Genomic DNA, 25,994 nt, shown 5'->3' with positions numbered 1-25,994 from the left:
ATATTCTCTTCTAAGGCAATTCCACAAATAGTGCTGAAAATTACTACATAACATAGTGTCCATTACTAATTCTAGTAATTGATAAGTTATTTATAGTTAGTAATTTATAATAATTAGTAAATATAATTACTAATATTGTTGAGATGAAACCAGAACTTTTCTAACTGGGAGTTACCGGTAGCCAATTTAGAAAAGAATTGTGGGAGATTGATTTTATATACAGTCATTGCAGCAAGATTATTATTATTATGCACAAGGATGGAGAAACACTGAAATACTCATAATGGAGGAATGGATTGTGAAGTTGACAGAACTAGCTGAGATGGAAAAACTGAACTGTTTGTCAGGCACTAAAAATAAGTACTTTTATAAAAGACTTGCAAACCTTTCATAAGACTCCTGAACACTGGAAAAACTAAAATAGTAATTTGTGGAATCTGGTGATTTCCCTTGAAAAGGGAAGGAATAAGGGGTTAAAGGAATTATTGCAACATTGATGAGGAAAGCAGGATAATTGCTTTGCAATTGCTCTTGAAGAAGGGTAGAAATTGCTTCTTTATCTCCCCCCCCCTTTTCTTTTAACTGTATCCTTTTCTGCACTTTTTCCTTTTCTCTTTTCCTTTATATTTTTTCTCAACCTAGGGCCACAGAGAAATTTGTTAAGTGAGTTTTATGCCCCATTTTATGTCTTTTCTTGCCCTATTCATTAAGCCAGGGGTGTCAAACTCGATTTCATTGAAGGCCGCATCAAGGATGTGTTTGATCTCAGGGGACTGAGGTGGGCATGGCCAAGGTGGGTGTAGCCAGCTCGACATCACACATATCAGGGCCCCTTGTGGTGGGCTGAGCGCTCTGCTAGCAAAACACAAGCTCCCGAGCTCTGTTTTCGGCTGCGATGGCCGCAATCCTGCAATCCTCTGCCAGCGAAAACAGAGATGGGGGGGGGGGGGCATGTGGCCCTCCCGAGCTCCATTTTGGCTGATAGAAGTGCCACAGGCTGGTCCTTCACTGTTTCCAGGGTGGCCCTCCGGGCCAGATCTAAGCACCCTGCAGGCCAGATTTGGCCCCCGGGCCTTGAGTTTGACATGCCTGCATTAAGCAATTCACTGCAATTGTTAAATTAGTAACACAGCTGTTAAGTGACTCTGGCTTCCACTGACTTTGCTTGCCAGAAGGTCGCAATAGGGGATCACGTGACTCCAGGACACTGCAACCGTCATAAATGTGAGTCAGCTGTCAAGCATGTAAATCATGTGACCATGGGGATGCTACAAGGGTCCTAAGTGTAAAAAAATGGTCGTAAGTCACTTTGTTCAATGCCGTTGTATTTGAACGGTCAGTAAATGAAGTGTTGCAAGCGTAGGACTATCTTTATTCATTTTTTTAGTATGGTAAAACGTTAATATTTTTTTTTTAAAAAAATGGCCATTCTATAATGGATACTTTGGCTACCTAATGAGAAGGAAGGACTCACTGGAGAAGAGCCTAATGCTGGGAAAGATGGAGGGCAAAAGAAGAAGGGGACCACAGAGAATTAGGTGGCTGGATGGAGTCACCGAAGGAGTCGGCGTGAGCTTAGATGGACTCCAGAGGATGGTAGAGGACAGGAAGGCCTGGAGGAACATTATCCATGTGGTTGCGATGGGTCGGACATGACTTCGTAACTAACAACAAATAATGGAGAAGCTTGTTTTCCCCTTGTTCTTTCTTTCCAGTTCTGCTTTTCTGGAGAACTAAAGTGACATAGCTGGGCGAGTAGAATTAGGTTTAGCCTGTGATGAGGCTAAATTTAACCTGCTGGAAGTTGATTGACGTGAATATTAGATTCCCCCTTCTTGATGTTTCATAATACCCTGACATTGCTTCTACTGTCCTGGTTAAACATGCAGTGAAACAAAACCAGGTTTTCTGGTGAAAATGAACACAGCAACTCCCCCTCCTATAGGCCGACACCTACTGTATTCAGGCCTATTTAGCTCAGCCTTGTGGCTGAGTGGAAACATCTGCTTGTCCACTTCTAGTTTGTGTGGTAGGTCTGTATTTCCTGGTGGAAGCAGAAGTTTCAGCGAGAGGTTTTTTTTTGTTGTTGTTTGACATCTTTCAGAAGCAGAAATGCCTCAGATCCCAAAGAAGGCGGACTGGTAGAAAAGACGCTCGCGTGTCTGGGATGGTGAAAGAACCCCAAACTTACAGAGGATATTTGGCGAGATAAGGGGAAGAAGGTAAGACGGATCTAAAGAAGTTCTAGAAGCTGACGAAGTTCAACCAGCAGGAAAGAGTCAGAAGTAAGATCAGAGGATGGCAAACGGTGGGAAGGATTTGGTGAATGAGGCGGTGTGGTTGTCTGTGCCTTCAAGTCCGTGTTGGCTCTTGATAATTGCCTAGGCAAGTCCCCAAAGTTTTCTTTGGTAAGATTTCAGAAGTGGCTTGCCATTGCCTCCTTCCTAGGGTTGTAAGAAAGGGACTGGCCCAAGGTCACCCAGCTGGCTTTATGCCTAACATGGAGAACTAACATGAAGTGGTGCCTTCACTACTCCACCAAAATGGTTTCTCGAATGAGGAGGTACCTGGCTTATCATACAATTGTATTTATGGAGTGTATGTGAAGCCAGTGGTGTAGTACTTGCTGAACTCACTCTTATGAGGAACGGAGCACTAGTTGCAATGTGGTTGCTTCTTTGACTTGTGGTAAGTAGAGCTTGCGGAGTGGATCCTGCATATTGCTACTCTGGAGATAGTGCTACTATAGCAGACCCCACTGTTGCTTAAATCTTTTAGAATAGAGTAGAGTAGAGTAGAGTAGAGTAGAGTAGAGTAGAGTAGAGTAGAGTAGAGTAGAGTAGAGTAGAATAAAATTCTTTATTGGCCAAGTGTGATTGGAGACACAAGGAATTTGTCTTTGGTACGTATGCTCTCAATGTACATAAAAAGACAAGATACATTTGGCAAGAATCATAAGGTGCAAAACTTAATGATCATCTTAGTCATCATTTTTATGCTTTTAAAACACCATCTCTGTGTTTTACCGCCATAAAAAAGAGAACTGTGCGTTTTGTAAGTGAAACCTCTTGGATTCTTCACTGAGGCAGTAACAGGAGAGAGATTTCCCTAGACTGATTTGTCCATCCGTTGACATCTGGTACAAATTTCAGCGAAGGAAAAAAAAACATGATAAAAAAAGTGTAGTTGACATCAGCCCTAGCTTTTTGTACTTGGTGAAATAATAATAATCATTTTTTTAAAAACCCAGCATAATAGAAGAAAAAGAACTAGAGAAAAACCACAAATTACAAAATGTATAGATTATAGAAATATGTATATAGAAATAGAATGACTTGTGACAAAAGAAAACAAAGATAATCTCTCTCTATCTCTCTATCTCTCTATCTCTCTATATTCATTCATTCATTCTGTCTGTCTGCCTGCCTGCCTGCTTGCCTGCCTGCCTGCCTGCCTGCCTGCCTGCCTGCCTGCCTGCCTGCCTGCCTGCCTACCTACCTACCTACCTACCTACCTACCTACCTACCTACCTACCTACCTACCTACCTACCTATCTATCTATCTATCTATCTATCTATCTATCTATCTATCTATCTATCTCTATGCAATACAATAGCAGAGTTGGAAGAGACCTTGGAGGTCTTCTAGTCTAACCCCCTGCCTAGGCAGGAAACCCTATACCTTATACCATTCCAGACAAATATCTATCTATCTATCTCTCTCTCTCTCTCTCTCTCTCTCTCTCTCTCTCTCTCTCTCTCTCTCTCTCTCTCTCTATCTCTATCTCTATCTCTATCTCTATCTCTATCTCTATCTCTATCTCTATCATCTCTCTCTCTCTCTCTCTCTATCTATCTATCTATCTATCTATCAATGTTCCCTCTAATTTTTTTTCAGTGTGAGCAGAAACGTATAGTGTTTGAGCGGCACATTTTCATGCCTGAGCACCTGAATTTTTTTCACAGATGTTTCACAGAGCAATTGATTTATAGGATCCAAATTGGAATGGAGAAAAATGGTTTTGTGCGTGAGTGTGTGTGTGTGTGTTTGTGTGTGTGTGTGTTTGAGTGGCGAGGGATCGAGTAAGGGAACTGCGCCTATTTAGGAAAGAAGGTAAATTATTGCAAACATGATCAATCGAAGATAAGTATGGGGACAGGTTGGGCAGTAGAGAGAAAGTGATAAAAGAGTGGGAGAGAGGAAGAAAAAAAGAGGGAAGAGAGACAGAAAGAGACAGAGAAGGACAGAGAAAGTGACAGAAGAGTGGGAAAGAAGGAGAGAGAAAGAGAGACAAAGAGAAAGAGGGTGAAAGAGACAGAAAGAGACAAAGAGGAGAGAGAAGGAGAAAGTGACAGAAGAATGGAAAAGAGGGAGAGAGAAAGAGAAGAGAGACAAAGAGAAAGAGGATGAGAGAGACAGAGAGAGAAGAGAGGAAGAGGAAAGAGTAAGAGAGAACATCTCATTTCAACCCTGAGGTGCAAATATTCTCTCTGATTGGTAATTTTATTTGTCCATTTACTATCCAATACTCTCATTTCTCCTTAAATTCATCAAGAATTCCCTTCTTTTTATTGAATTTATCACAATACCATGAGAACAACTTTTTCAGCATAGCTTTACAGCTATTTAAAATATATAGTAATTTAGGTCAGGTTTTCAGAACATTAGTCTATTTATAAGTCACTAAGTGCAAAGAAACAGAATTCAGAAAATTGGCTTCCCTTTTTGTAATTGCCTATTGCCTGTTTACCGTAGTTTTCTACCTACATTTTTGATAACTGATATTCACGTTGACCCAAAAAGCCCATCATAGAAAGAAACGCTCCCTATGAACTTTGTTGGGTTTCCATGGAATGAAGTTTGACCTTTTTCTCAACCATACATACAGTAGCATATTCTTTCTAAGGAGGATATAATCAAGATAGTCTATAATTGCCTATCAATCTAACAGTATGGAGATTGAAAATCTCTTTATATTTCAACTCTAACTCTTTCAGTCTTAAAGGTTTGGGGAGGAGAAATCCAAAAATTCTTTTAAAGAGGAAAAAAAATGCTTGGCAAGGGAAACCGCGAGCCGAAAGGAAGTCTTGCTGGGAAGACGCGGCAGCAGGCTTTAAAGGGCTCCCCCCTCCCCAGCCAGCCAGCCCACCCACCCCATTCTTCCCCCACCACCACTGTATCCAACAGGCCAAGTTGCTGGGAGGAGAAAGTTTGGGCTGCAGGACATGAGATTCCCCATGGTTCCATTCCCCACAATCCTGCCAGAGCTGAAGAAGTTCTGTGCAAAACCCCTCCTTTGTTCCCATCTTGCCTGAGCTCAAAACCGCAGCCTTTAAACGAGGCTCAGCATAACGCGGAGGAAGGAAGACGTTTCCTTCTGGGAAAAGAGCTGGAGGCAGTGAGAAAGATGCAAACGCGGATCCTGGCTATCTCCCCCCCACCTCCTCGCTTCCAGGAACTCACCGCAACCCCCCCGCCCCGCAAGAGAGACATCAGCACCGCCCCGAGGGACAGGAGGGGTCCCAGGGGCAGCTGCATCGCCCGCCCCCCGCCCGAATAGAGAGGCCTTTTGCACCTGCGAGGCTGCGACTGGAGCAACTAGTTTGCGTTCAGCGGCTGAAAAGATCACTAAAATCCGCCCAGGACAGCTACGCTTTCTGTCCGTAAAGTTTGTGGGAGAGGAAACAGCGTTCCTTTGCGTGCCTTCCAGGGCCCTGGAGGAAGATCTCTCCACCCCCCGCCCCCCCGCTGAGGCCGGATCCTCCTCGATCCTTCGAGGAGGGAAAAAGGGATCTTGGCAGGCAGGGGATATTTCAGCAGGAGTCAGAGGGTGAACCAACACATTTGCTGCCCAGCACTGCGGCTGAACTGAAGCCGGCAAAGCTCCTGCTGGCGCCCCCGCCCTCCCCCTCTGCTTGGAGCACCTCAGCTGGACGGCAGCAGATATTCTGGTGGCGTGGGGGAAGGGCTTTGGGGATTCATTTCAGCGCCAGGCTAGGATTGGCCGCCCACAAAGGACCTCCCCGGGCTTGCTTTGCTAAACACGGGGCGACTGATGCTAGTTTGAGCAGCTGCGGCCGGTGCAAACTACCATCAGTCGCTCCGTGCTCATCAAAACAAGTCTGGGGAGGTCCTTTGAGGGCGGCCAGTTCTAGCCACCTGCAAAGGACATCCCCACGTTTGCTTTGAAAGAAATCTCTGCGCGGCAGTTAGAAACTGCTGCGCGGGATTTTCTTGCCATGTGCGCGGCCGCGCAGCCGCGCACCTTAGAGGGAACAGTGCTATCTATCTATCTATCATCTATCATCATCTATCGTCCACACCACCCATGTCACCTAAGTACTCTGAAATGGTAAAGGTTGGATTAGAAGACCTCCAAGGTCACTTCCAACTCTGTTATTCTGTTATTTTGTGTGGTTTGAAACATTTAATATGTGTTTAGGGTGCAATCCCAAAACAACAGGAGCACCACTTGAACACCATTGGCACTGACAATCTCCACTAGTCAACTGCAAAAGGCAGCTTTCCTTGGAACAGCTTAAATCCCGCAACATACTTAAACACCATAGGACAATATCTACTTATCCCAGGTCCTTGGGGAGGACTCAATAGGTGGATAAAAATGCCAAATCCTGTCTACGTATCTAACTGTGCAACTAGCCATAATAATAGTTATAAAGTAGGCAAGGTGATGTTGCGATCCGCATGTTATTATTTGCACACTATGGTTCCTTCTATTCCTCCATCACTCCCATCAGTCTCCTTCTGACATTGGTTCTCTATTTTTTGTTTTTTCAGAGGACTTCTCCTATAACGCTGGCAATGGGTTCTCTTATGAGTAACATTTGTATGGTTGGTAAGTGCTGTTTAACTTGTATCTTTTGTGTTGTGGAATCTAACTTCTTCAGAAGAGGAATCCGTGTTCTGGTACTGAGGATGATTTTTGGGCTTTTTTCAAAAGGTGATTTCATTGCAGGTTGAAGCCACTATTAAGCCAAAGCCGCCCACTTAACCACAATTCCTTGGCATGCCATCTTGGCCATCAGAACTTTGGAGACATATCTTGAATATGACAACTCACTGGATATAATCAGGGGTGAGCCAAGGTGGCACAGTGGTTAAATGCAGCACTGCAGGCTACTGCTAGATCAGCAGGTCAGCGGTTCAAATCTCACCGGCTCAGGGTTGACTCAGCCTTCCATCCTTCCGAGGTGGGTAAAATGAGGACCCAGATTGTTGGGGGCAATATGCTGACTCTCTGTAAACCGCTTAGAGAGGCCTGAAAGGCCTATGAAGCGGTATATAAGTCCACTGCTATTGCTATTGCTATAATCAGGGGTGGGCTTCAAAAATTTCAGCAACAGGTTCTCTGTCCGGTTGCTGGGTGGGCGTGGCCATGGTGGGCATGGCCTAGTTGGCCTTCTGCACCATGGTGTGTGTGGGGGGTGTTTTTGCCTTCCCCAGGCTCCAGAGGCTTTCCCCGAGCCTATGGGAGGCAAAAACTGCCTCCTCCGGGCTCCGGAGGTCTTCTGGGAGGCCTGTTTTTCCCACTCATCGAGTCCATGTGTGGACCCTGCACTTACACCACCTCCAAAATTTGAAAGACACTCTTGGGAGGGGCAGGGCAAAGGGAGAGGGGAGGGGTGGCATGGGCGGGGCCAGCCAGGGGTGGGATTTGGAGGTTCTCCGAACCGGCCATAACATTAGCTACAGGTAACAGTATATTGGGTTGCAAGGTAGCTTCTAGATTAGAGATTGATCTTGCATAAAATAGCATGATTGTGGTTGCTGCTTACAGAATATTCGCCAAAATTGATCCACTTTCACCTTACCGTTATTAGGAAATGTTTCATGAATCATGGAAATGATTAAGACTAGCAACTTAATAACAGAATAAAAAAGTTGGAAGTCTTAAAGTTGCTGAGTTTGGAGACCCCTGGTGTATATTTAAGGATGAACAAAAGGGCTAAAATGTGTGCCAGGAAATATGAATTGGTGTAATCTAGATTGTGGTAGGTGCATGTGGAAACTAGGATTAGTAGGTTGATGATAGTTGGATATTACAGTTTGATGAACAATGAGGATGAAAGAAATAGAGATGAGTTTGGGGCAGACATTGTGCAACGTTCTAAAGGAATGTTTATGTGTGGGACATAAATAGCTAGAGAAGGATGTAATGAGAGACCACATAAAAGTGAACAGATTAATATGATGAAAATGGTTATTTGTTTGGGGAGCATCTCCTGAGAAAAATGATCTAATGTTTTCAAGTAAATGATGGAGAACGATGACCCCTGTCAGTCCTGGAAGCCATCTTTTACATTTGGGCCTTCAGGCCTCCCACATTTTCAACTGTGGGGAAATGGGAGGGGGGATTATATGGAATATGGGAGATATATAGTCAAAATAACATTCCTTTCTCAGAGAGTCAAGGACACCTTCCCTGCAGCTGTGATGGTGTGACTAGGAAGCATCTCCAGTTTTGGATGGTGCATTGATTAGACCATGTGATGGACATGTGGGTGCTGGGCAGGGGTTTGGACTTTCATTTGGGTGGGAAAAACCTGGAATCTTTCAGATTTGGGTTTTCCCAGATGTGTCAATATGACATCTCTAATAAAATGGAACTTTGAGGAAACTCAAGCCTCTGAGTTTTCTTTCATTGGGGGGGGGGGGTATTTACTTGGAACCCTGACAGTCCCTTTAAGACTTGCTGGACTTCAACTCCCAGAATTCCTGAGCCAGCCATGTTGGCTCAGGAATTCTGGGAGTTGAAGTCTACAGGTGATAAAAGGGCCGTAGTTCCCCACCTCGGCTTTCAAATATGTGGCTTAAATCTATTGATGTGTACACCTCGAAAAGGACAGCAACTATATCTGAAAGTACGATGGCTGGGAGAATGCTGTAAAATTGTAATGTTGTTGTAGCAAGTGTGGCTGATGTAACTGGAGATACGTTAAACTATGGAAGTGGTTTGCTTATGCAGAGGCTGTGCTACATTGAATGCAAGTCTGAAGACTGTCCTTGTGTCTAAAACTGTTGGAAGAATGCTGATACTACCATATTCCCCTACCTTAAGAAATGGAAGCAAGAATGAGTACCACAAAAAAGGGGATTATTATTTCCCACCATGCCTTGCTTGGGAAACTGTTTGGCAGAATTCTGATTGAAAGAGTACCAAAGGTCACCATGAGCAAATTTTGAGAAGTGCCCTGAGAAATGGACGCCCTGTGAAAAAGGAAGTTCCCTGTACATTTCTTGAGAGAGAAGGAGTGATAACACGAAGAGGCCTTGATTTATGGAAAATTTCACAAATGTAAAATTATGGAAATGCAGAGTTGGAGTTTGCTTGCTGGTTGTGGGTAAGGCTGATATATGGTAAAGGGAAGTCAAATGTGAGATAAATTTGGCAAACAGTTCAACAGTGGGCACAGACTAAGTCAAGAATGCTTTTGTGGTTTTTTGATATATTTAGAGATTAATGTGTCAAGGTTTGCTTGGGAAAAAAAAGAACTGATATCTGCTACAGTTTATACAAAGGAATCGGAACATTAAAATCTACACATTTAATTTAATTGGCATCTAGATTCTAATTTCAGATAGATATGAAAGCAATAATATTAATATGAAAGCAATAATAATGCCATGATTAATGAGTAAGTTTAAATTAAATTAATGCAATGATTAAAACATTGCAATTTTTTAATATCCAAAGCAATTTGAATATATATATATATATATATATATATATATATATATATATATATATATATATATATATATATATGTTTGTGTGTGTGTGTGTGTGTGTGTGTGTGTATGCATGCATATATATGTATGTATTTAGTGTCACAACCCCTGGTATGCCCAAATATGGGAGGAGGCTTATTGCTTCCTTTCTCTGTCTATCGGCTCATCACAAGAGACCATGCAGACAGAAACCCAATATTTTACCTTTATTTATTTATCAGCACAAATACAACATATATATATGTTGTATATGATATATATATGATTTGTGTGGTGTGTGGTGTGGTGTTCAGGTTATTCTCCATGAAATATTATTTTAAGCCGGGCAGTCTTTTCAGTCTTCACACAGTGACTCATGGTACCACCCAGAATGGGCTAGAGGAAAGATTGCCAAAGGCTGACCACAACAAAAACAAAACCTCAGTTGTGTGTAATCACAAATAGCAGAACATGTCTATGTCTGGAAGCAGGCAGACAAACTTTGTTGCGCTCTGTGTGTGTGTGTGTGTGTGTGTGTGTGTGTATGTGTGTGTTGATAGCTAGAGAGAAAGAGAGAGGGGTGGGAAAGAGAGAGAGAAGAAAAGAGAGAGAAAAGGAGAAAGAAAGAGACAGTGAGAGAAAGTGTGTGTGAGGGAGAGAAAGAGAGAGAAAGGGAGAGAGAGAGAAAGAGTGAGTGAGTGAGAGAAAGAGAGAGAAAGTGTGAGAGAGAAAGAGAAAAAGAAAGAGAGAGAGAAAGAGAAAGAGAGAGAGGGAAAGAAAGAAAGGGAAAGAGAGAGAAAAAGAGAAAGAGAGAGTGAGTGAAAGGGTGTGTGTGAGAGAGAGAAAGAGAGAGAGAGAAAGGAAGAAAGAGAGAAAGAGTGAGTGAGGGAAAGAGAGGGAAGGTGTATGTGTGTGTGAGAGAGAGAGAGAAAGAGAGAGTGGAAGAGAGAGAGAAAAAGAAAGAAAGAAAGGGAAAGAGAGAAAAAAAGAGAAAGAGAGGGTGAGTGAAAGGGTGTGTGTGAGAGAGAGAAAGAGAGAGAGAGAAAGGGAGAGAGAGAGAAAGAGTGAGTGAGGGAAAGAGAGGGAAGGTGTATGTGTGTGTGAGAGAGAGAGAAAGAGAGAGTGAAAGAGAGAAAAAGAAAGAAAGAAAGGGAAAGAGAGAGAAAAAGAGAAAGAGAGAGGGAAAGAGAGGAGAGGGGGAGAAAGAAACAGACAGACAGACAGATTGGCTACCCAACTCAGAGGTGGGTGTCTCATAATGTAACAACCGATTCGCCCAGAACCGAAAATGTGAGCGTGTGCCTGCTGCACTTACACACAGCCTCAAACACACGGCAATTATATTTGACGGGATGGCACCCGGGATGGGTGGGGGGACCCAGCCGCTGGTTGCAACTGACAGTTCACCAAACCAGTCCGAACCGGTAGCAGCCCACCTCTGAGTGGATTCCTACTCCAGTGTGAAGACTTAGTCTTGGTTACAAGGAGGTCAAAAGCCTTGTGTGAACTACCTGTCTCTTGCTGTACAAACAGAGACAGACGAGCTGCACTTTTCCTCTCAATATTTAGACAACTTCTGAGCCTTTAACGCAGTGTTTCTCAACCTTGGCGACTTTAAGTCCTGTGGACTTCAATTCCCAGAATTCCCCAGCCAGCTGTGCTGGCTGGGAGGTTCTGGGAGTTGAAGTCCACAGGACTTAAAGTTGCCAAGGTTGAGAAAAACCGCTTTAACTCATTAAAAGAACATTTAATTATTGTTTGGCAGAAGAATTGCAGCTAGATACAAGCTATGCATTGCCAAAAATCATTTTGCCTTTGAGATCAATGTGTAGCAGAGGCCTTTATAGTATTTGAAAATATTCCCCTTCGGTCATATTAACATTTTATAATTCAATAGTGAGTTTTAGGAAATGCTCTGCAGGCCACATTTTGGACACATCAAAAGCAGATCGTCCATCTCTGGTGTGAAACATAAAATGACGTGGATCTGTGTTATATTTAGAATAGCCACCATAGTCCAAGTATAGGTAATCTTCGATTTACAACCACAATTGAGCCCAAAATGTCTGTTGTTAAGCAAGACATCTGTGAGTTTTGCCCCATTTTGCAACCTTCCTTGCCACAGTTGTTAAGTGAACCCCTGCAGTTGTTAAGTTAGTAACACGGTTGTTAAGTGAATTTGGCTTCCCCATTGACTTTAGTTGTCAGAAGTTCGCAGAAGGGGATGACATGATCCCAGGACACTGCAACCGTCATAAATATGAACCAGTTGCAATTTATTGGCTTGGCCTAAGTCACTACTATGACTCCAACATTCTCTTGCTGTTGTTTATGTCAGAAAGATATGGGATAGTAAAAGATATTGTAACATTTGATTTAGTTTCACTTTTTAAATTATAAATTGCCCAGAGTTTCTTTTCCAATTTGGGCAGCCATGTAACATGACTGACTGACAGACAGACAGACTGACTGACTGACTGACTGAATGAATGAATGAATGAATGACCAGCTGACTGACTGACCAGCTGACTTAATGACTGACTGACTGACTGACTGACTGACTGACGGAATGACTGACTGACAGACTGACTGACTGACTGATGGAATAACTGACCGAATGACTGACTGACAGACTGACTGACTGACAGACTGACTGAATGACCAGCTGACTGACTGACCAGCTGACTGACTGACTGACTGATGGAATGACTGACCGATTGACCAACTGAACGACTGACTAACTCACTGACCGAATGTCTGACTGACTGACTGACTGAATTGGTTACAATAGACATAGTGATGGCGACAAAGGGGCCAGATTGCTCATTGAACTCTTTTTTGATGAATCTTTTTGTAGAACCTAATATTCCAGTCTGGGCAGTGATCATAGTGGCTGCTGTTGCCTTCTTGATGGTGCTGGCAATTGTGGTCCTCTCTATATGTCTTTGCCGGGTCTGTAAAAGAGGTGAGTATCTCTTTTATTGGGGAGTTGGACACCCGTGATCTAGATCAGGCGTGGGGAACAATGGCCCCTTTATGAGCTGTGGACTTCAACTCCCAGAATTCCTGAGCCACTGGGGGAGCTGAAGTCCACAAGTCCTAAAAGGGCCATCATTCCCCACCTTTGTTCTAGAAGGTTCCGTCAAACTTTAAGATTCTATGCTAGAATCATAAAGATTCTATGCTCTCTAAGATTCTCTAATTTCTAAGATTCTATGCTATCAATCTGGGCAACTTTAAGATGTGTGGAGAATTAGTTGCCAAAGTTGAGAAACATTGGTTTAGACAGTGTAAAGGAAATCTGTGAATATTTTATCTCGCAAAATGCATGATTCACAAAATCCTGTCATAGCTCAGATCCTCAGAGTGAGTAGAATCTGCTTGTATTTGTTTCTCCCACTTAAAAATATGCACATCCTGCCTCTTTTATCTATGATAGATGGATCCCAAAAGGATATGTACTGGTAGTCCTCAACTTACAACAGTTCATTCAGTGACCATTTGAAATTTCAATGATGTCAGAGTATGCACAGTATGACTTCTATTTTGAGACAGGAGCAAAATACAGTACACACAGAGGTTTTGTCTTTCAAACAGTGGTTTATCTATAAGGCATCTATCTATCTATCTATCTATCTATCTATCTATCTATCTATCTATCTATCTATCTATCTATCTATCTATCTATCTATCTATCTATCTACCTACCTACCTACCTACCTACCTACCTACCTATCTATCTATCTATCTATCTATCTATTATCTACATACACCTATTAAGCAAAGCCATGCAATGAATCAATCTTCAACTATAACATGGAAGCACACACACAGAGAGACACCCTCACATGGACTCCCTTATATAGACAGCTTCTTAAAGTGGCAGTAACCCTGATGACTCATTCTTATTTCATCATCTCGGCTTACAACCTTCCAGTGTTTTTGCATCCATATTTTCAATTACATATACAATCATAAATTTTTCGTCTAATATAACTAGATGCCTCACTTTCATTGTACAACATATATTCAATTACGATTAATATTTCTTTCTTTTCAACAAACCTAATTCCCTTGCATTCTTGATTGTCTATTTAATAACAATATACCTTTATGTAATCACTTATCTCATTCTGAATATTTTTACAATGTAAAAGAATTTACTAACTGTTTATGTTTTTATATCACTATTTTCAATTATTTATATTTAAATATTTAAAATTGTATAAAAGAAGAAAAGTTGATATTCCTTTAGATTTGAAGGCAACTGCTTTTCATACTAGATGGAAGTCACTTCAATATTTTTTTTAAAAAAGTAGATATGGCAGATTGCACTCTTTTACTTATCTAAAGTTTCTCACATATGCAAGTAAATATCTGTATCATCTGATAAATTTTGATAACACAACAGCTGATAGATGTCAGAATTCTAATCAGAATAATATTGTTTTTCCACCACTTTTTTTGTCTTTGCAGTGAAGAAGCTAAAACTGTTACGGGTACGTATAGTGGGATTTAAGAGTTGGATGGGCAGAATAGGGAGGTGGAATCGGAAAGATTTGGAAAACTTCCTAACATCCCACTTCTCTAACGTTATCCCTGTCAATGAGGGCTGATGTGTGGAGTTGGGTGGCATATGAATTAAATAAAAGTTGATGAAGTTGGTGATGATGAAAACAGTATGTCAGGGTTCCAAGTAACACCCACAACGAAAGAAGACTCCAAGGCTTGAGGTTCCTCAAAGTTCCATTTTATTAAAGATGTCATATTGGCACATCTGGGAAAACCCGAATCTGAAAGCTTCCAGGTTTTCCCCACCCAAATGAAAGTCCAAGCCCTTGCCTAGCACCCACATGTCCACCACATGTCCTAATCAGGCATTGTCCAAAAGTGGAGATGCCTCCCAGTCACGCCCTTCCCAGGTGCAGGGCAAGATGTCCTTGACTATCTGAGAAAGGAATGTTATTTAGACTAGATATCTCCCATACTCCATATAATCCCCCCTCCCATTTTCCCACAGCACTAAATGTGGCACGTCGGAAGGCCCCATGCAAAAGATGACTTCCAGGCCTGACACAGGGGAGCTTTGAGGAAACTTAAGGTTGGATTTTGTCCCAGCTTTGATGTCACCTAAGGGTTTCTGGAATGGGGATTTTGCAGTATCCTTCCCCCCGAGTGGGGAGGGAATGGTGATTTTGCAGTACTTTTCCCCTGCCACGCCCACCAAGCCACACCCACAGAACTAGCAGTAAAAAAAATTGAATTTCACCACTGAGTTGTCCCCCTTGTTCAAAAAGTTCAAACAGAGGTAAAAACGGGAGCGTAACAGCAGGAGAATCAACCAAGGGGTAGGTGGCACAGAAAAGTCAGATTGGCAACCACAATTAGCAGAATAACAGAGTTGGAAGGGGACCTTGGAGGTCTTCTAGTCCAACCCCCTGCTCAAGCAGACCACCCTATACCATTTCGGACAAATGGTTGTCCTATCTCAAAAGCCTCCAGCGATGGAGCACTCACAGTTTCTGAAGGCAAGCCATCCCTTCATCCCTTCTGTGCTCAAAGCCCCACCTCATTTGACGTGTAGGCAGCAGGGGTGGGTTTCAGCCGGTTCTAACTGGTTCGTGAAGTTGAACGTACGTTTTAGAACCGGTTCATCTGGTGGCACCGAACTGGAATGCTCCCTCCTGCCTGCCCCTCCTTGCTCGCTCCCTCTGCCCGACGCGATCTCCTTTCAATCTCCGTCTGCCTCATTCACTCGTTCGGGTAGCAGAGAACCGAAGGAGATCGCATAGCAGAGGGCAAAGGAGCCTGCAGCCTCCTTCATTCAAACGTTCGGGGCTTCCTCGCACACCTCCTTCCTTCCTTCCTTCCTTCCTTCCTTCCTTCCTTTCTCCAAAGGCGTGCAAGAAAGCCCTCTCCCGCATTGCCCGAACATGTGAATGAAGGAGGCTGAAGGCTCCTTTGCCCTTGCCTATCTCCTTTCGTTCTCTGCTGCCCGAATGAGGCAGACGAAGCCTCCCACGAATGGTGCGCAGAAGCAGATAACAAAAAACAAACAGAGCTTCAATTGTACATCCTGGGTTGCCATTTTGATTTTTCCGGCCATCTCTTTGGAAGTTCCTGCAAGGGTGCAGAGGGGGAATCGATGAACTCAGCGGCAATAATCTTCTAAAGGTCCTTTCTTCAAGAGGCCAGAAAGTCCAGTTGCCTCTTGAAAAAAAGCACCTTTGGGACAACCATGACTTGGATGATTGAGAACCTCCATAGCCAACCTATCGCTCCATCCTTTACAAATTCCCCAGAGTGCTGCCGAAAACCCCTACGAAGCCGATGTGCATTATGCCGAATTACAGAACCTTCCGGCCTCCAGCAGGGGCCAATGTGATGGCGGAATCAACGCAGACGTTCTCAACAGCGACTACGCCACGGTGGCCGTGTTGAAGGAAGATGCCAGCAAGGAAGACTTTGGCAGCCCCCCGCAAACAGAGGACAGCGGGGTAGAGGATGGGGTGAGGGAGGAGCAGGCATCTGAAGAAGCAGAGTCAGCTTCATGTGATGTGGAATAAGGGAGTCAATTGAGGGGCAGAAGCGTTGGGTGCTCCAAATGGCGGGTACGTCTCTTGTGCTAACACCTTCTTTCTTGAAAAGCTCAGTTCTACAGTTATACAGGTAGCCCTCGACTTAAAACTGTTCATTTAGTGACCATTCAAAATTACAACGGCACTGGAAAAAGTATTTTTTGGAGTACAAGACTCACCAAGATTTTGAAGAGGCAAATTAAAAAAAAAGTTTTTGCACTCTGCAGACCTCCCCAAAACGGCCTGTTTTTGTCAAAAAAAGGGTATGCACAGCTTTTAGGCGGCTTCCAGAGTGCTCCCGCGGGCTGGGGGGGCAAAAATAAGCAAAAACCAGCCCATTTTCTGTTCATTTCTGCCCTCCCCAACCCCCAGGAGCACTCTGGAAGCCTCCTAAAGGCTATGTACGGCCGTTTTTCCAAAGGGGGTGGGGTTTCTGGAGGCCAAATATCAGTGTATAAGATGCACCCAGATTTTCACCCTCTTTTTTGAGAGAAAAAGGTGCGTCTTATACTCTGAAAAATACGGTACCACCTTTTCTCCCATACTTATGACCATTGCAGCATCTCCATGGTCACGTGATGATCAAAATTCAAATGCTTGACTCATATTTATGACGGTGGCAGGAACCCAGGGTCATGTGATCACCTTTGGTGAACATTCTGACAAGCGAAGGGCATGGGGGAAGCCGGATTCATTGAATAGTCGTGTTACCGATTTATCAGCTGCAGGGATTCACTTAACAATGGTGGCAAGACAAGTGGTAAAATGGGGCATAACCCACTTAATAACTCTACTGCTTAGCGACAGAAATGTTGGCCTCAGCTGTGGTCGTAAGTTGAGGACTACCTGTATCATTTATGCAGTTTTAGTATATATTCCTACATCTTCTGGAGGTGTTCCCTCGCTTCTGGTCTCCAGCCATGATTTATAGATTGCATCAGTCTGGATGTTTGTAGGGAAAACAAGAGAGGGAGGAACTGAGATACTGTTCTCACAATACGTAGAATCATAGAGTCACAGAATCATGGTGCTCGAGAGGACTATGGAAGGCTTCTAGCCCAATTATTTTCCCAGGGCAAGAAACCGAATGCCAACTCAGACAAATGATCATCCAATCTTTATTTTAAAGCCTTGTTTGATGGAGCCCCCAGAAGACAGGGTGTTCTACTGGCTAATGTCTCTCAGGGTCAGGAAATTCCTTCTTATTTCAAGTTTGGATTTTCCTCTCTAAAACTTCCACACGTCGTTTTTATCCTATTTTATCCTATTTCTCAAACACAATATTGGAATTACCTCTCCTTTTCCTTTTCTTTAGCCTAAACGTACCCAGTTCCTTTAGTTATTCTTATGATTTACTTCAGGGGTGGGGAGCTATGGTCCTTTTTATCAGAACTCCCAGAGTTCCTGAACCAGCATGATCACTTTTGGGTAGCCTTCGGAGCATTCGTAACACCTATCCTCCGTGAGCTGCACTGGTTGCCTATTGGTCTTCGGATACGCTTCAAGGCGCTAGTCGTCACTTATAAAGCCCTTCATGGTATTGGACCTGGGTACTTGAGAGACTGCCTGCTGCCAATTACCTCCAATAGACCGATTAGATCCCACAGATTAGGTCTCCTCTGAATTCCATCCACCGGCCAATGCCGTCTGGCGACTACCCGGAGGAGAGCCTTCTCTGTGGCTGCTCCGACCCTCTGGAACGAGCTCCCCGTGGAGATTCGAACCCTCACCACCTTCCAGGCCTTCCGCAAAGCCCTTAAAACCTGGCTGTTCCAACAGGCCTGGGGCTAAAGAACTGTTGCCCCCCCCTCGAATGGTATGACTGCTGTGTGTTTTTAAATTATGTATTGTTATGTTCCGTTTTTTATTTCTTGTCTGTACCCCCCTCCCCTGATTTGAATTGTGAGCCGCCCTGAGTCCCCTTGGGGAAAAGGGCGGCATATAAATGTAATAAAATCAATCAATCAATCAAAATTTTGGGCAAATATGGCAGAAAAGGAGTAGAAAAGCATTTTATGCAAAGATGCTGCTGGAATACATTTTGTACTAGTGCTGTAATTAGGTGTGGCTTTTTCTAATAGACCACTGATTAAGAAAGGGACAATCTCCAGAATTCAGAACTGCCCAATAATAATAACACCCCGTTTCCCTGAAAATAAGACCTCCCTGGATAATAAGCCCAATCGTGCTTTTGAGTGCATGCACTAAAATAATAAGCCGCCCGGAGTCTCCGGGATTGGGCGGCCTAGAAATTTAACGAACAAACAAATAAATAAATAAGCCCACCCCCCAAAATAAGCTCGCCCTGAAAATATTGCAGCACAGCAGCAGCCATGAGGTGACCATGATCGCTGCCTCCTGCACCTCAAAAATAATAAGACCTCCCTGAAAATAAGGCCAAGCGCTTATTTCGGTGGTCAAAAGAGAATAAGACCCTGTCTTATTTTCGGGTAAACACGGTACCCAACACACTTTTGTCATTCCTTGGACAACAGCTGGCTGTATTTATTTTTTATTTTATTAGTGTCTGAAAGGACATTTGGAATTTAAGTGGTAGGAGAATCTGAGAAGATACTTCAACAGTGGTGGGATTCAAATAATTTAACAACTGGTTCTCTGCCCTAATGACCAGCTCAGTAGGCATGGCTCGATGGTCATGTGAACATGTGGGTGTGGCCAACTCAAGGTTACTCAGGTCGATGGGCACTTCACCTTAGCTGTTACAGTGTAATAAGGGTTAACCAGAGAGGCAGTTTCTGTAAGCAGGGCAATAAAGATCAGGCTAGAAACAATGCCAGAATGTTTCCTTCCTGCCTTCCTTACAGGATTAGCCCTGTAAAGTGGAAAAAAAACAAAATAAGATTTCTTCCAACAACCGGTTCTCTGAATTGCTTAGAAAGTTAACAACCGGTTCTCCCGACTAGGTGCAAACTGGCTGAATCCCACCACTGTTCTGCAACCACCTAAAAGCAAAAGAGCTGGACTCAATCAGACCAAAGCTCATCTAGTTTAGACTTCTTTCCATGGTTTCTGGTTTCCTGGTTCTTACAGTGACCAACTTAATGCTTTAGAAGGCTTCACAAACAAGACATGGAAGCAGTATTGAGAAATATGCAGTCAGTCTCTAATCATAAAATATTAGATAGTCCATTGCAGTTCATAGGTATGGATAGCTTTCTAAATTTGCCCAAGCACCTTTCTAAAACCATTGAAATGGAAAACTGCTGTTCCAGCCTTCTGACTTTTGATATCAAAATGTTGACCTGGTAAAGGCCTGTATTACAGGAGACATCACTGATGAGATGATTGTGGAAATTTTTGAACGAAGACTGAAAAGTAAACTTGACTGCTTATGGGTATTGTGGATCTTAATTTATGGAATCAGGGGGAAAGGATTTTTCACTCAAGTAGTAGAATAGTTTGGAACCAGTTTTACTTCCAATTTCCCCTAAAATATTGATAATGTTAAAGAGATGTCTTCCATCATCTACCAAAGGTTAAGTTTATTAAAGTGCCAATAAAATGTGCTTGGAATACCATTTCCAGGTAAAAATGTTTTAAAACTGTCCACCCCACCCCCCAATAGATACCTCTGAAAAACAGTAAAAAAAAGAGGTAATCTGAAATCTTGCTAAAGCTCCAAAGTGCCTATTCCTTGGGGTCTAGGACTTTTTGGCTCCTACCCTTGGCTGTGCCTCCTTCTCCGCCAGGGTTCCTTCTCGGGGGATTCACCTCTAGCTTTTCTCCTTGGCTAACATGCCCCCAGCCATTCACCCTGAACAATGGGCCACAGCCCCTCTGTCCCACATGCTTCAGTGGGGCCCATTCACTGAAGCAGGGTTCGTCCTGGGTTTTGCACCTCCCAGGATAGTTAGCTGCCAATCAATCAGCTAGCTGCCAATGCCGGCAGCCAGAAGTCAGACTGCCATCAATCGCAGTGGTGGTAGGATTTGTGGGAGGGACTTCAGCCAAATGGCTTTAGGTGGGGGTGGGTGTCAGCTAAGGAGGAAAGCTAGAGGTGAATCCTCCCCCCCCCCCCCCGAGGAGGAACCCTGGTGGAGAAGTAGGCGCAGCCAAAGGTAAGAGCCGAAAAGTCCCATTCCGATTTCTTGAAGGTTTTCCTAAGAAGGTATGCATTTATAAAAAATTGGGGTGCCGGTTAAACAGAGCTGATGGGAACCACTGTAACCTACACCCAGGTTTACACTGGAAGAGGTTATACTGCAATTCAGCAGGCAAGCTGTCCTTAATGGTATCAAATTATCCTTAGAAAAAAGTAAAAGGTAAGTTTTGATGAAAAGAAAGAAGTGCAAAACTCATTGTTTGCGCATCTCTGTAGCGAAGAGTTAAAAAAAAGATTGTGGTTGTTAGTCGCGAAGTTGTGTCTGACTCATTGCAACCCCATGGACAATGTTACTCCAGGCCTTCCTGTCTGGAGTCCATTTAAGCTCAAGCCTACTACTTTGGTGACTCCATCCAGCCATCTCATTCTCTGTCGTCCCCTTCTTCTTTTGCCCTCAATCTTTCCCAGCATTAGGCTCTTCTCCAGTGAGTCCTTCCTTCTCATTAGGTAGCTAAAGTATTTTGAGTTTCCTCTTCAGGATCTGGTCTTCTAAAGAGCAGTCAGGGCTGATCTCCTCTTTGAAACCTTTAAAAAAATATCAAAAATGATTGCAACACTATTCAAAGCAACTTACCAGCAACAACAAAGGAAGTGAAAACTTTCATTGGTTTTAGAAAGTTATTCTCCCATCTCTTCCTCAAAAGGAGAGGACAATGAAAAAATAGGAAATGGTCACAGTTCCTCTGTGTTTCTCTGTAAGTTTTTAAAATGCAGAAGAGGAAGAAAATCGGCACTTCCCCCTCATTGTGTCCTTCCTACCTACCTCCTCTCTTACACAGACAGGCATGGTTGCACACGCATGTGTTCTGAAGATAAAGCCAAGTCTTCCTCACCAGCTGCTCCACACAAGCTTGCAGCAATAGGAGGCAGAAACAGTCTTCCCAAAGGTGCTTTTTCAAGAGGCAGCTGGGCTTCCTTTGTTTTTCCTTGAAGATGTTTCACTTCTCATCCAAGATGCTTCTTCATTTGAACTGAACTCCTAATGGAAAGAACTGAAGAAGCTACTTGAATGAGAAGCGAAACTTCTTCAAGGAAATATAAAAGAAGTCCAGATGCCTCTTGAAAAAAGTACCTTTGGGACAACCATGACTTGGATGACTGAGAATCTCCATAGATATTTAGTGGCTTAATCCACAATGTCCACATATTAGCTATGTGTTGTGGCCCAGCAGGAGCCGTTGGAGCTGCCACCAGACTCCGACAGCGAGGGGCCCTATGAGTCGGCTCTGGAGGATGTGGAGGACCCTGGACAGGGTTCCGGCTCTGAGCAGGGCGCAGAGAGGCTGGTTGGCCACCAGGAGGCACCTGAGCCTTGGACCAGTGGGGAGGAGACAAGGAAGTGTGAGCCTGAGGTCAGCAGTGAGTTGTTCCTGGATGCATGGCACCAAAGAGCTAATAGGCGTCAGGAACAGTTGCGCAGTTACAGGAGGTAATTACACTCAGCTGGTGGTCATTAGGCTCCTCTCCAGACTATAAAAGGACTACTTGTGCACATGCCCCTCTTGCAGAAGTCAACGCAGGAACTAATGTCGGAGAACATTATTGTGAGTTTGGCAGGTTGGATTGCTGCCAAGCCTTATCTGTGCTGGATTGCTGCCCAAGCTTGTCTGTGCCGGTTTGCTGCCAAGGACCTGTCTGTCTGTTAATTAAATGCCGTAACTTATCTCTGGCTCGGAGTGTGTGTTGGTGTGGGACGAGGGGGGTCAGAACAGCTATGGATACTTGGAAGATGCAGTTCATATACCGGTAATTCTTTGAGCTGACCTCCTCTTTGCGTCTAGGGATCGTGGCCACACATTGTACTACGTCATGACTTTTTAAAATCCTACCTTTGTTTAATTTTTGTTCATAAAATTTATAGGCCGCCAATCTTACCTCAAGGTAACCTCGGGCAGCTTACAATCGTCATAATAAAGATCAGTGGGTGAAATTTGCATATTAAAATCTAAATCATGATTCACAAACATAGGAGAGCCAGGTTCACACAACAGGCTAAGCCAAGATCAAGGGAAGCCATACTCCTTTGTCTGTATTGATCATCTCAATAAGAATGCAGAGCATGCCATCTGATGCTACCTACTGGTAGGTAGTTGAACTGCAACAGACATGGAGCCCAGGTGTGATGGAGCTTTGAAAATATCAATTGAGCATCAAATTGCATAATTTTCTGGAGGAACAGTTATTGTATGTATGTATGTATGTATGTATGTATGTATGTATGTATGTATGTATGTATGTGTCAGGCCTGCAGCCATCTTTTCTTTTGGATCTTTGGCCTGCCACACTATTATTCTACTATGCATTTTCTATGGTGGGAATATGGGAGAGGGGATTGTAGAAGTGAGATGCGATGTAGCCATAACAAAATTCTTTCTAGAAAGCCAAGGTCATCCTTTCTCTCTGTACCTCTGCACCTGACAGGAACTGGATGTGTGAAACTGCCAGCATGGCAGTAGAAGATTGGACCATGTGATGGACTTGTGCGTGTAAGGGCAAGATCATGAACTTTCAACTGGGTGGGGAAAACCGGGAAGCTTTCAGATTCGGGTTTTCCCAGATGTGCCAATATGGCTCTCTTAATAAATTGGAACTTTGAGCATTACTTTGCCTCGGACTCTGATTTACTTTTGGATGCTGTTTGGAACACTGATAGTATGTATGTATTGTCAGGAATTGCATAGCAGGTGTCCAAATGAAGGCAGAGACGTTGACAGGAACTTATAGTTTTATATAAATGAATATATTTTACATCAATATATACAACCAATTTTGTTGTATTTAAGTACAATGACAATAAAGATTATACTTATACAGCAAACTATAGGCAAACAGGAGCATCAAGAGGTAATTCACAGGGCATACAGGGGACACAGAAAAAAAAGGGGGAAATTCCCCTCCACACCCATAGCAACCAATCCCAGCGCAAGATTGCCTCACGCACGAGCCAGCGCTTTCGAACCAATCAACCACAACTCAGTGTTCTGGCCAAACCCCACTACTCCAGCTGCTAAATTCAAATATCTTAACATATATTGACTAAAATTTGAGTCATCAATGGTCATGGATCAATCAGGCAGCACTGCAATCCTTTCATTACCAAAAGCTGCACCATAAGAGACGGCAAAGGGGATAGACCTCCGTCATGTCTGGTTTTATTGCGAGGTTAAAACAAAATACACCATCGATTGCTAGTCAGTCTATGCAAGCTTTTCATTGAGCGGCGGACATAAGAAGGCCCTCCTTTTGGCAAAGAATAGTGCTCAGATCAGATCGCCTAGGATAGAAAATTGTTTGGTTTGCCCAGCTCTTAAAATAAGGGAAGGGGGAAAAAAAACCCCTGTGTCAGGTTCTAAGTAATGCATCCATCACAAATTGAACTCTGAGGCATTCCGTTTTCTCAAAGGACAAATTTATTTAGATACACCATATTGACACTAACTGGTGAATAGCCAGTTCTAAAATTCCCTGGTCTTTTCACCCCAATGTAAGTTTCAGTTTTCCCAAGTTTCCAAAACAAACTGTCACAGTGATTCTCAACCTTTCCAATGCCGTGACCCTTTAATACAGTTCCTCATGTTGTGGTGACCCCTAACCATAAAATTGGTCTCTCGTGTCTTAGTTCCTAAAACCATTGAAAATAGGTGTTTTCCGATGGTCTTAGGCGACCCCTGTAAAAGGGTCGTTCGACCCCCAAAGGGGTGCCGACCCACAGGTTGAGAACCACTGTTCTATTAGGATGGGAGCTGGTTGCTTGGCAACATCTCTCCTCCTCCCCTCTCTGTCAGCCAGATATTGGAATGTGGTTGACTCATCAGTCAGGAATGATGTTTTGACTGAAGGCTCCATCCCACTTCAGCTCCAAACTGTGTCAAACAGTGAATTCATGTCAGAATGCCCAAGGATACAAACAATCCCACACCCCAATCAAATTCACACTTGACACCCTGCTCTACAATTATTCTCTCTTAGAAAGTTCAGTTGCACTGAAAGAACATGGTTGTCAGTCCTGCAGCCATGTTCCTTTTGGATCTTTGGCCTGCCACACTTTCTATTATTCTACTATGCCTTTTTCTATTGTGGGAAAATGGGAGGGGGAATTGTATGGAGTTAGATGCTATGTAGCCAAAACAAAATTCCTTCTAGAAAGCCAAGGTCATCCTTTGTCTCTGCACCTGACCGGAACTGGATGCAGGGAACTGCCAGAATGGCAATGGGACATTGGACCATGTGATGGACTTGTGATTGTGGGGCAAGATATTGAACTTTCAACTACATGAGGAAAACCTGGAAGCTTTCAGATTTGGGTTTCCGCAGATGTGCCAACATTGCTCTCTTAATAAATTTGAACTTTGAGCAATACTTTGCCTCGGACTCTGATTTACTTTTGGATGCTATTTGGAACCCTGACAATGGATTTCAACAGGTGCTTAAGAGCAAACAATGCGTTACAGGAAGATCTCAACGTACAGCCACAATTGAGCCCACGATTTAGGTTGTTAAGTAAGGAATTTGTTTGCCCCATTTTACAACTTGTCTTGCTACAGTTGTTAAGTGAATCACTAATGTGGTTAAATTAGTAACATGGTTGTTCAGTGACTCTGGCATCCCCACAGACTTTGCTTGTCAGGTGGTTGCAAAAGGGGATCACATGACCCCAGGACAGGTCATAAATGTGAGTCAGTTGCCAAGCATCTATAAATCACGTGACCATGGGGATGCTGCAATGGCCATAAGTGTGAAAAATGTTCATGTCCCTTTTTTTTAGTGCCATTGTAACTTTGAATGGTTACTAAATGAACTATTGTAAGTTGAGGACTACCTGTACTATATACAGGAACTGAAAACCACAGCCTTTGGAGCAATGTCTGAATAGTTTTGTGGCTGTCCATGGTCCTGGAGCATTTCCCAATATCTCAATTTCTTATTCCAATATGAATCATTTGTGTATCTATGACAGAAGGAACCAGCTTTTCCAGCAGGGCAGAATTAACTTCTTCAAAGAGTGTTTGAAAGGTTTTTTTTAATGTAGGTACGCTCAATTCTAACAACCGTAACTTTGATGTGACACTTCCTGCGGTCTTTATATGGACCTGCATGTATAATACTAACTCTCAGGAAATAAACAAACTGGCTTAATTTCCACACAAAAACCATGTTCCCACAATAGGAGTCTCAACTTAAATCAAGCCAGAGTGATTAGGATAGGTTTCCATGCATTGTATGATTCCAGAAAATGCATTTAATTAGATAAACCTTAATGAACCCTAGAACTATATATAGGAAAACTGTCAAATAATATAGAGTGAAATACAAAAAGAAATACAGTAGTAAAGTTGCTGTCCAAATACGTTATTAGGAACATCATGACAACAGGACTGAGTAGGATGGATTAATAGATATGTTGTTGTTGTTAGTTGCAAAGTCCAACCCATGGTGACCCCATGGACAACGTTCCTCCAGGCCTTCCTATCCTCTACCATCCTCCGGAGTCCATTTAAACTCACGCCTCCTGCTTCGGTGACTCCATCCAGCCCCCTCATTCTCTGCTGTCCCCTTCTAATAGA

At 43.3% G+C, this 25,994-nt stretch overlaps 1 protein-coding gene across 2 annotated transcripts; it reads left to right on the top strand.

Annotated features, from left to right (window-relative positions):
* Window positions 1–2,028: 2,028 nt before the first annotated feature.
* Window positions 2,029–22,893, top strand: LST1 (leukocyte specific transcript 1). 2 transcript variants are annotated; one of them, XM_032238977.1, is made up of 6 exons: window positions 2,029–2,222; window positions 6,799–6,856; window positions 12,587–12,694; window positions 14,206–14,228; window positions 16,032–16,340; window positions 22,852–22,893. In XM_032238977.1, exons 2-5 carry the CDS (start codon window positions 6,823–6,825, stop codon window positions 16,293–16,295), a joined length of 429 nt encoding a protein of 142 aa, XP_032094868.1. In that variant the 5' UTR covers window positions 2,029–2,222; window positions 6,799–6,822; the 3' UTR covers window positions 16,296–16,340; window positions 22,852–22,893. The 2 variants fall into 2 exon arrangements, with proteins under 2 accessions (XP_032094868.1, XP_032094867.1); XM_032238976.1 differs by lacking the exon at window positions 22,852–22,893 and having other exon boundaries at window positions 2,030–2,222; window positions 16,032–16,455.
* Window positions 22,894–25,994: the final 3,101 nt, after the last annotated feature.

This window comes from Thamnophis elegans, chromosome 2 (genome assembly GCF_009769535.1).
Source record: "Thamnophis elegans isolate rThaEle1 chromosome 2, rThaEle1.pri, whole genome shotgun sequence".
NCBI classification, from domain to species: Eukaryota; Metazoa; Chordata; class Lepidosauria; order Squamata; family Colubridae; genus Thamnophis; species Thamnophis elegans.
Note: the sequence above shows the minus strand (reverse complement) of the source record. Positions and strands in the feature narration are given on the sequence as shown.

Excerpts from the sequence above, each read along its gene's own strand:
- LST1 (XM_032238977.1), top strand. The coding sequence starts at position 6,823 with ATGGGTTCTCTTATGAGTAACATTTGTATGGTTG. Across the intron at positions 6,857-12,586 it reads GAGTAACATTTGTATGGTTG|AACCTAATATTCCAGTCTGG; the intron begins GTAAGTGCTGTT and ends ATCTTTTTGTAG. Across the intron at positions 14,229-16,031 it reads AGAAGCTAAAACTGTTACGG|AGTGCTGCCGAAAACCCCTA; the intron begins GTACGTATAGTG and ends CAAATTCCCCAG.